General features: G+C 38.1%; 1 protein-coding gene across 1 annotated transcript; it reads left to right on the forward strand.

Moving 5' to 3' along the window:
- Nucleotides 1–3167: 3167 nt before the first annotated feature.
- On the forward strand, nucleotides 3168–9442 carry LOC125023244 (MAP3K12 binding inhibitory protein 1). Its single transcript, XM_047610384.1, has 9 exons — nucleotides 3168–3326; nucleotides 4308–4424; nucleotides 4590–4793; nucleotides 5390–5486; nucleotides 5877–5942; nucleotides 6208–6366; nucleotides 6618–6715; nucleotides 8776–8814; nucleotides 8910–9442. Exons 1-9 carry the CDS (start codon nucleotides 3207–3209, stop codon nucleotides 8997–8999), a joined length of 990 nt encoding a protein of 329 aa, XP_047466340.1. The 5' UTR covers nucleotides 3168–3206; the 3' UTR covers nucleotides 9000–9442.
- The last annotated feature ends 1642 nt before the right edge of the window (nucleotides 9443–11084 follow it).

Raw genomic sequence — 11084 nt, forward strand, 5'->3', positions numbered from 1 at the left:
TTTCTTAGACATTGACCGTATATGATCTTTAAATCATAAAGATTTCCATTCAGACTTTCTGTAATACTGGACGAAGGGTCCCTTATTTCCCTTTGCTTCAATTTATGAAATCAATGTGGTAAGTTAATCCACATTTAATAAAGCCAAGAATTCAAAGAAACAAATAGAATAACTTTGTAGCATCGAATTAAAGTTAGAAAATTACCCTACACATTAGTTTCCCCATGAGTTACAGCAACTAGTGTGGATAAAAAGTGTACAACACCACTGACTTCAGTGAAACACACCACTACGCTGAATACAATTCCTACTTTGAAGATTGTACATGTAAATGAACTAAACATATAGAACATTTGCAATGCAAATAATTTGCTTTTATGTGAAATGTGAAAAATATCCTGAACAATGATATGAAGACGACCTTAAACTTGCTAAACGTTAGCATCATCAACGTTAGCATTTTAGTCTCAAAGGCCCAGGATGGTTGTCGTGTCAATTTCTGCAAATATGACAGTTTCTTCTACTTTTATATATTTCCTTGTAAAGGCAGCGGTTCCGCGTAATCAGCTCTGCCCCAAGCCCACAAGAAAGGAACGCATTTAATTATTCGTCCGTCAGTAAAACGAGACAAAACCTTCCCCACTGCAATCCACTTGGCTCCCTACATTGTGCTCCCTCTTTCTCCTGACCCTCCCGTCTGGCCTTTACTCTGTCTCATGCTCTGTCAACATCATCTGCCACTGTGGAGCAGACAGGCTCAAAAGCGAACCTTTTTATTTTCCTGCAGGTGGCTGATGTGACTGAGGCAAGAGGCAGCAACAATCCCTCTTCACTCGCTTCCCTCAACCACCAGCACCACCTTGTTTCCTGTATAACACAAACTCCCGCTCCTTGCCAAGAAGGCGTTCTTGTGCACTAAAGAAAAAAAAAATAAAAGTACAGTTAAGTCGCAAGGAGGACCACTAAGGAATCTTGGTAACACTATACAATTATCAGTAACTCACAGGATACGTTTTTACTCGCCTAAAATGTAAATATACATGTTTTTATAAAGGATATGCTGTTACAGGCATGTACTAACATTTAATAGCTGTATGCACAAGTTATAATTCAGACTGCAAACTGAAAACATTTGTTATTAATATATGAAATATTCTGTGAAACATTCTCATTTTATTAGTTTGGAGATTTTCATTTATGTTAAATTTTAAGGTGCATTCAGGTGCATTTTTCAGTGGTGCAAAGCAACCGATTACATTTACTCAGATATTGTACAATTTAGTACCATTTACTTATTGTTCTGTAAACTTGGTGCCTACTTATACTATTAAGATTTAACAGAATTTTATGACAATGACAATGATGAAACTCTGCTGCTTGTTCTTTTTTATATTGTAGAAAGTAAAATGTAAGGTAAGATTTAAAAAGTTACATGTGACCAAAATGTAAAATATCAAGCTGACGTATCATTTTTTTTATGGCTCATATTAATACCTTAAATCACAGTGCTTTGTGGTTAAAAAGAAAAAAATAAATAAATAAATCACAGCACTTGAGTCTGGAGCCGGGCACATTAAATGAGCAGTTTTTTAATTTCTGAGCTCCTTGCTGTGTGGGAACATTCAGCAATGGCTCAGCGTGTCAAACCATGTCAAGTGTTACAGTTCCTTTCCTGTTTTGGGGGGAAAAAAATATCACCCCAGAGATGAATTAAACTAAAAAGGCTTGTCTTCAGACCCCTTCCTAAAATGATTAACCCTTCTAAAGAGCATTATTGAGTTCTGAGTGGTTGTGCCTTCTCTTTGCCTGTAATTGTTCTTTTTCTGTTGTTGCCTTCATCAGTCTCTCTCCTCATTATATGAAAAGAAGGGAAAAATGTCTGAATAGAAGAGGGAGATTTTCCCACAGTCACTCAACACAGAAAAATACGCCATTGTGGCCAGGTTCCCATCCCAGTGCCCTGCTGCACGGTCCACCGTGGTCAGAGGGACAATGTTCTTATAATTGAGTGACCATTCTTTCCCCTGTTTGAAAAGTATGTGATGGAGAATACAGTTAAATGCAGCTCCAAATCCCACATTTGAGTCAAATCAACGGGTAGCCGAGTCTGATTGTTTCTTATTTGACTGCAGACATAAATCAGACTGGAGGTCCTGAACAACAGCTCAGACACTTGATTCATTATGCAGTTGATGCAGATATACGCGTAATTCTGCTCACTTTAGCGCATCCAGGAGATAATTAGATGATTTTCTTCTCTGTGCATCATTTATCTTCTATTTCAGCAGTTACTAAATGACTGAGTCTTAGTTAGAGCCATGTGTGCAAGTATGATGTGAAATTAAATACTGGTAAAATTACCTGCAATAATCTCAGTAATTTAAGTGAAACCAAAGCAATGTTTTACACACATGCACATTGTTTTAGAATCATGCAATTATTATATAAAAAAAAAGATTTTAAAAAATGTAATTAAATAAACATTCAGTGCAAATCTAAATATAAATATAAAAGATGAAAGCAAAAATAAAAGTGTCAGAAATGGGGTACACCTTTTATAATCTATAGCAATGGTTGATAAGATTTTTCACATAAATCATATGGTTATTGTTGTTGTTGTAAATATACCAACACTGCAACACTGAAACGCTTCTTACCTGCAGGACAAAACATGATGCACAAGGATTGTTGGATGCAATTCAATTCTGCCACTGTGCTTTTATTTGACTCTTCTTTTATCATATTATAGAATATTTACACTTAACCAGTGTATTGTTTCTCCTCCTTGTTTAAATCTATCATTATAAGGGTAAGAAATGACTGAATCAACACTCATACACAAACAGAATCTGAACAAACTATGACAAAGGTGGGATTTATTACAGCGCAGCTATTAGACAGCATTAATTAAACTCATTCAAATAAATCAAATAAAGATAAGAGAATACGTTTTACTATGAACCTTTTTTTTTTTAAAAAAAAAGAAGAAAAAAAATCACCAGATTGAGCCAAATATAGACCCACTCTTGCACAGCCTGCTCCAGAGTGCAGCTCAATTATTAGTAAATCACATTATTGTCGATGTGATCACAAAAAAAGAAAATCAGGAGTAATCTACTCTGAATAGTAGGCTGCCTTCACTGCGCATGCGCAGCCGCTGTGTTCCAGCCAATCAGAGGACAGGATTCTGCGCTCGTTGAACAGCAATGGCGGAGACAATGAAGCTAAGTGGAAACCATGCTCCTCCCGATGAATCCAGTAAAATGTCCAGCTACAGGGGCTGCGTGGATGTGATACTGAAGCTGCTAGCAGACTTCGGGAAAGAGGTTGGTTTGGATTGTTGAAGCTGCTCAGCTCAGTCCGCGTTGGTCGGTTGCTACATGCTAATGTTGTTGAGGATGTTTTTAGCAACCTGCTTGCATTAGCATGGCTGCTCCGCCGAAACATACTCTTCATTCATTCAGATAACTCAACATCCAGGCGGTGTTTTTGGCAAGCAGGTTGTAGGAAAGTGACCGTGTTTGGGTTTCAGACAGGCTTAAACGACTCTTTTTTTTAAATTATTTTAAACGTGTGTTGGCTTTAATGGGTCTAGTAGCCACTTAGCAATTATTATTCCCCTAAACATAGCTCATTTTAAGCTCCTATGTTGCAACCTGTGACTACTTGGATGTGATTCCGTACACACGGCACCGTGGTAAAGCACAAATAATCTATACAGTAGATGAAACACCTGAGTACTGTCACAGTTTACAATCTTTTTCTACTTTGTTAGAATACATACATTCATCTCCTTATACTTGCTCCATCTTCTCATATATAGTTGCATGACAGTGGCATCAGTGACACATCTTCACTTCCAAGTAACAACTACTTAGCTTATCAATGTCTCATGATAAATTATGTATAACTGATAATAATGATGAGCTACCTTTTTAAGTAATGAAGGTTTTTTTTTTTTGAACAACAGCTATGATATTTAGTACTAAACATTAAACATTATTAGATCAGCATGTTAGTTTTTAATTTCCACTAAAAGTCTTATTAGATTACAGTTTACAATCTAACCAGAATAGCAAATAAAAGGTATAAGTAGAGCTGATATCATCCGTAGCTTTGATGATTAATTGGAATGATTAATCCCAACTAATTATTAATGTAGTTCCTTATTTTAATTAAATTCTCCTGCATTTACCAAGGGTAATTTGTCCATTGTGATGACAGTGTTTATGTTAAATGCTGATTCTGATTTCTGATCATGTCTAAAGCAGTGACACATCATTTTGTTTGTGTGTTCTGAAACGAAGCTGAAATTAGGTGACGCTGCTTTGAGAATAGAAGTCAACCCCAGTGCTGTGAATCTCCCATCATCTCCACCTGCTCACGTTTACAGCTGTTTACAGGAGCATATCACTAAACTACAGGTAGATATTTATGTATTTCTGACAAGACTTTTATTTCTTAAGTTATTTTAGAAATAAATCTGAATTGTGGGCTGTGCCATTGTTATTTTTCCATGTATAATGATAAGTATACAAGTCTTTAATTAAAAAAATCTATATATACTAACATAGTCTCTGTTGATATAGGCTGTTTCAGAAAGCTTAAAGACACTGATGGATGCTGATGCCTCATCCACAAAGGACAACACATCAGATGACTCCGTCACCTCATCCACGGTTAAAGAGCAGACAGCTGCACCGTCTGAGCACCATCCACACAGCTCAGAGGCTGCAGAGAGCAAGACGGCAGCCGATGACGTCATGGTTCAAATTAGAGCTGGGAAGTCAGAGGTTGGTCTCCGTCAGCAGATCTGTCAGCTGTTCTGGCAGTGACATTTTAGAGCCCTCTTTACACTCTGTCAAGCAAATGAATAATCATAAGTAATTGCTCCCGAGGATGCGCGCATGACGTGCCGCGGTGAAGCAAACGCTTGATGGAGACCTGATAAGCCGAGTTCGACAGAGAATAAGGGGTCCTTTAGTGCTGTGGTGGGGTAGAAGAGACCACATTGCTGGAGGGTTTTGAGAGAGGGCCAGGTCCTTGATGGATTATGAAGTGGATGCTCATTACTCTGAGATTGCATGTGGATGAAGGACAAGAGGCCCCATTCTGTTGTGCATTTATTTTGGTAGCCAAGCAAACAGTATTCATATTCTATCATGTGATGATGGCAAGCAATTCAACTTTTTTTTTTTTTTTGGGCTACCTGAAATAATTTCCTTCTCTGCATTTCTCATTCCATGTAATGTAAATTGCTGCACCGTGTTTGCCCCCCCCCGATCATTAACATTGAGTAGGCAAAACACATTGCGTTCTTGACACCTATCAATAGCTCATCATCCCATTGTGTCTTATTATCTGTGTTGTGTCTTCACTGTGACCCCAGATTGAGCGAAGAATATCTGCATTTATGGAACGCAAGCAGATGGAGATCAATGAAAACAATGTGCGCGAGTTTTGCAACGTGATCGACTGCAATCAGGGTGAGAATGGGAGAGAGGTTGGGGGGCAGGGTGGAGAGGGAGCCTGCACACAGATTGCCAATGTTTGGGAGAGAGCTGATTTCCACAGGCGAGAGGTCAGGCTGAACTGCTCCAAGAGTGGGACTGAAGTAGCTAACACTCTCGGGCCTCAAAACACAACCCGCTTAGTCCAGAAAAACATGAGACAGAGGAGCGTTTTTAAATTCAAAGCCTGTGTGAGACACCAGTAAGAGAAATCAGGACTAGTTGTAATTCAAGTGTGTGTCTGTGCGCATGTGTGTGTATTTTATATATATATATATATATATATATATATATACATACACAGTTTTTTCCTAATTACATTTTGAAATTCTAATTGCACGTTATATCACTTTGATCCTCTTGTAGAAAACAGCTGTGCCAGAACGGATGCAGTGTTCACTCCTTACCCAGGTTTTAAAAGCCATGTAAAAGGTAAGTTTCATTTTTGATGCAGTCACAGTTAAAGCATGTATCATTATGATTATTATTATTACTACAATTCTCATGAAAAAAACAAGAACTTATAAAAAAGGAAACAAGTTCTTTTGTCGCTATGTAGTTAAAAATAAGTGTCTTGTAGGATCCTTTATGTACCTGCCTGCTTTGTAAATGCTTTATCACGGCTTTAGATGTGTTGTCGTTAAGTCTCTGGTCAAAACTACGTTAAGGATTCTGTTTATGTTCCTTTGCTGGACAGTCACGCGAGTGGTAAACACTTACGGGCCCCAGACTCGGAGCGGGGGAAACCAGGGAGAGACTGGGGAGCAGCAGAGGGGGCCAATGACAAGAGACTGTGGAAATGCAGCTATTGAAGAGAGACTTCACAACATCGAGACTCACCTAAAACTCCCAACAGGTTAGACAAGGAAGCAAACAGACAAGTTGTGACAATGTTGAAATTATTGTCCGTCTTTCGTGTAATGGTACGAAAGACTGAAGGTGCCACAAACAGCTTAGACCACAGACAAATTTACATATTATGATATTTTATTTAACATCAGATATGATGTGAGCTGTTATACACATTTTAATCTGCTCACTACTTCTGAATTTGTCATGTACAAGCCTAAGTATTTAGATTGTTCAACAAGTGTTTTATTTCTTCAGCGGGCCCGGTCCCATTGAGTGTCTATCAGAGACTTAAGAAGCTGGAGGATCGTATCCTGGAGTTGGAGGGACTATCGCCCGAGTACTTTCTGTCCACAGTGAGTCCCATGGCTTTAAAGTATATATACAAGACAGTCATACAGGTTAGAAGAAGGAAAGAATGTAAAAAAAAAATTCATAGGAGTTTATCTTTGTGGATTAAGAGTTAAAGCTGGTATTAGCAAACCAACAGCCACATGCATGCCTCCTCCAATACAAATATTCAGTAAGTGCTACACTTCACCTGAGGACTTTAATCATAAGAAACTCCTGGAGTTTCCTGGACACGTGTAGGCACACCTCCCTGTTCACACACGAGTACTTAAAGAAGTAGCAGTCTCTTTCTTGACTCTCTTGTTTAACTTACAGCACATAATCCACACACGATGCTCTAACTTGGCAGTTGTTTTCTGTTGCTGCCATTTCACCTCTAAAGATCTGTGTTTCAACCGTATATGTTTTTATTTAAGTTCCCGTAGTTGCCCGATCATCTCATCCTCCCGTCCTTTTGTTTTGAAGTACGTTTATGTAGTTGAGTTGGAGTAAACACAACCTTGCTTCTATTTCCTTATGGAATTTGAACTAGTTTAACTTTTCTCACTGGGACCAGTTTACACTGTAACTCAGTTACGGCAACGAAGAACCAGTTCCCATCTGCAAATGACTTTTTTTTCTGTCAAACTTTCTGTCTTCCATGCTAGTTTGCAAATATAGTTCTGTGCATTTCAACCAAAGATAAGTTGATTCAGAACATAAAATACTAGTTTCCAGTGAGATCATGACCACATTGTGCATGTGATAAGCCGTGAAAGCAACAAGAAACGCCACCTTTAATGTTACCAAATGACTCCAAAGCTATTAAATACTTTTAAAAATATGCAAAATGAGTTTAAGACTTTGTGGAAGATGAGAAATCAGTTCTCTGCCGGTCAAAACGCAGTAAGAGGGTGGCGACAGGATGAAAAGTTTTAAGTTCAGTTCTCATTACATAGTATCCTGTCACGCTTTCAGAATTTGAGTTTTTATGTGTGAATTATTTTAGACAAGGACACACACTGTAATGTAAGAGGCTCTTTTAGAGTAATTAAAGTCTATTTACGTGGTCAGTTTTATTGTTTGTTGTATAATATATTGTATATTGTATATTGTATAAATGTTGTATAATATTAGTTTCACCCTCCAAGTTACACTTGAATTGAATCAAAAACAGACAAATTTAGGTCTCAGCAGACGAATCATTTGAGATAATTTTTCCTTTAAGAGTAGTGGAGACCCAGAAGATGTCAGTAGGTAATTTATTGGACTTCATATTCAACCTGTCAGACATCTGCACAGTCACAGACTCTAATTTCCCAAGCTGAAGGAGTCCGTCCAGTGTGTTAGTTATCTAAGTGTGCTTGAGATGTGCATGTCTCTTCAAACTGGTATTTCTCAGCACAGCATGCTGCTTCTTTGAGTATGCTGCTCCCCATCTGCTTTTGACTCACTGCATGTTTGTGTGAGCAGAGCAAGAGATGTTGAGTGTCTTTGAATAAACTGATGAGGATGGGGGTCCTTTCTATTCGGAGTCCCCCATCGCTTTTTTTTTTTTTTCCCCCCTCCTTGCTGTAGTTCGGTGTTCGCTGAAAAGCCGAATACAGTTGGCCTACGATTATTCAGGATCAGCATTTTAAACCGAACAGTAAAGGCCGCGGCGACTTAAAAACGAACAATGCCGCTGAGTTTTATGACGACCTCTATTCCAGTTTGACCAAGAACTTTGTATGTACGCCAACCTCTCATCTCCTGCTCTGTGTTTACTGCCTCTTAACTATTGTCAGAGCATTTAATGGAGACATACCTTCATTAAAATGTATTTTTAAATGAAAATCTTTATTTTATAATCTTTGGCATTGTGCATTCGGCTCTTTGCTCATATGAGGTCACTTATTTTTTATTTCTCTAAGTGGATATTAGAAAATTGCATGTTTTAATTTTGCAAAACACTTGGCTGTTGTATTTTACAGCTCTGAGTACATTCTTTCTTTAGACCTTGAGAGGCGTTTTAAGGGGGAAAGTTAGACAAAGAATGAGTTAAAAATAAGACTAATTAACGCGTATTTGTGTCCTTGTTTCTTAGAGTCACCTGCACAAGCGACCAAAGACGTCCCTCGCTCAGGTTAGTAGTTTCTTTTGTTTCCTTTCATCGTACTTTGTAGGCGGAGGTTAATCTGAGTTGATTGATTAGTTTCTAATTCTTACTTCGTCGTTTAGGCCTGCAGCCTGACAGAGCTGGATGAGAAGATCAGCGCAGTGAAAGCAGCACTGCTGAAGAGGGTGACTGAATTTGGGCCTGGATATTAGCGAAGGGACCGTCCACGTGGATAGACGCAAACACACATGACTTTTTTTCTATTCCTCGTCGACTCATTCTCATGGTCTTTATCATTAAAAGAGCTTTTCATACCACCGCCACCTGATGATGAGACTACTTTATATATATATGTATGTATAAAAAAACTGAGAAATGTATTTCTTTAAGACATTTTATAGTTAAATGAAATGTAATTAATATGTAAATAAAGGTATTTCTTCCATATAAAACCTTGACTCAAATCTAATCATGACTTTAATATATTAACTCTCATAAGGAAATCACAACCTAATCGCAATCAGTCGCTCTTACACTGCAGTTAATAATATTTTTATGAATTAAATATATTAAATGCAACATGAAACCACACCAAGAATTTCTAAGTAGAGAAAACTTAGATTTTTAGCGCCAATAAACTCAACCAATACAGGAACTGCTTGGATCTTGAATATTTTCATCTCTGGTTCCCAGTGATGTGAAGGTGAGTGTGTGCGTTTTCTGTCTGTCAGTGTGCGGTGTGTGTAATTGAGATGCATCTGAGAGAGAGAGGGAGAGAGAGGGAGAGCACCTGATTTATCTGCCTGACTGCTGTGTGACGATGATCACCCCTAATGGTTGTCATTATAACAAATGACCTGATTACTGCAACTCTGTTTGGAAAACATATTGGAGACCCAACAAACCAGCATTAAATGGGACGCCGCTGCGTTTGACACTGTGACATGTTCATAAAAGGCTTTAGCGCCGAGCTTTAACCGAGCGAGTGGCTGAAGGATTAATTATGATTTCATTACTTTGTAACTCAGATTTCATAAGTGTTTCGTGTTTATTATCTGTTTAAAATACGACATTAGCTTTTTAATACTGATAAAAACTGTAGTTGGTGAAGATGGAGCTAGTTTTAGCTACTATTTATACAGTATTTCAGATTGTAGAGGCATTTTATGTATTTTTTTTAGCCCTTGAAGAATTTAAATGAAGAGACATTTAGAAAATGAGATACCACTGGTTTATTATTTAAACCATACTTTTATAATCTGTTTTTTATGTGCAAATTTTAATATGAACACAGCAGTTATTTTTAAAACTTGGGTTTGAACCCATTATAAGGAGGAGTCATTTTATATTTGTGTTATTTTGTAAATCCATTGTACATGATCTTCGACTCTTTAATATAACTAAATACTCACATGTAAAATAAGCACAGGCTACATATAATGTCCATATAAAGAGGAATACAGGTATGAAATAGCAAAGAAAGGAAATACTCAAGTACAGTACGTTTGAGCAGTGCAACAACTTATTCAACATTTTAAAACCTGAACCTTTTGTAAAATGACTCAAAGACTGGGTGTTTTCAGTAAACAAACAAAGCCCACTAACAGGTACAAAATTGGATTTTAAGTCTACTGTATGGAAATATAATGTATTTTAGAACCCGATTTTGTGCTTCACTCTGAATAAAGATAAAAAAAATTGTTGAAGGTGCAAGTACAGGAAAAAAAAAACACAACTTTCTCACGTCTTTGGAAATTACTGTAACTCCCCTTCCCTTTCTCTGCGGCTGCTCTTTGTACATCTTGTCAAGATTTATTTCAGAGTTGATTGATGGAGTGACCTGAATACAACAGCAGACGCCGCATTGTGTTTTTTCGGAAGATATTTCATTATTAACTCGGAAATGGGGGAAATTTCTATTCACGGCGTCTTTCAGGTGTATCCTGCTTGTTGGGCTCTGTCCATCTCTTGCTCATAGACTGGAACCTTCTTGGCAACAAGGGGGCCACAATGTGCTTGGAAGGGGAGCACTTGAGCAGCGGCGATGTGGACGCGGGGAGGGTGGGGTGCACTCATTGTTCCCCGGGAGCTTTTGTCTCAGACACAGTCCCCTTATGAGGGTTAATGAGGACAAATTGGTCTGAGTGTAACAAATGGATTATGGAGCTGGACAAAAGCTTGTATTTTGTGGGCTGCTTTGCCCGGGATCTCCCCCCATCATCTGCCCATTGAGCTGAACGCGTCTGACTAGCATGTGCATGAAGTGGCTTACTAAATATCTCATTATCTTTATCTGT

The sequence above is a fragment of the Mugil cephalus genome, chromosome 17, assembly GCF_022458985.1.
Source record: "Mugil cephalus isolate CIBA_MC_2020 chromosome 17, CIBA_Mcephalus_1.1, whole genome shotgun sequence".
In the NCBI taxonomy this organism is placed as follows: domain Eukaryota; kingdom Metazoa; phylum Chordata; class Actinopteri; order Mugiliformes; family Mugilidae; genus Mugil; species Mugil cephalus.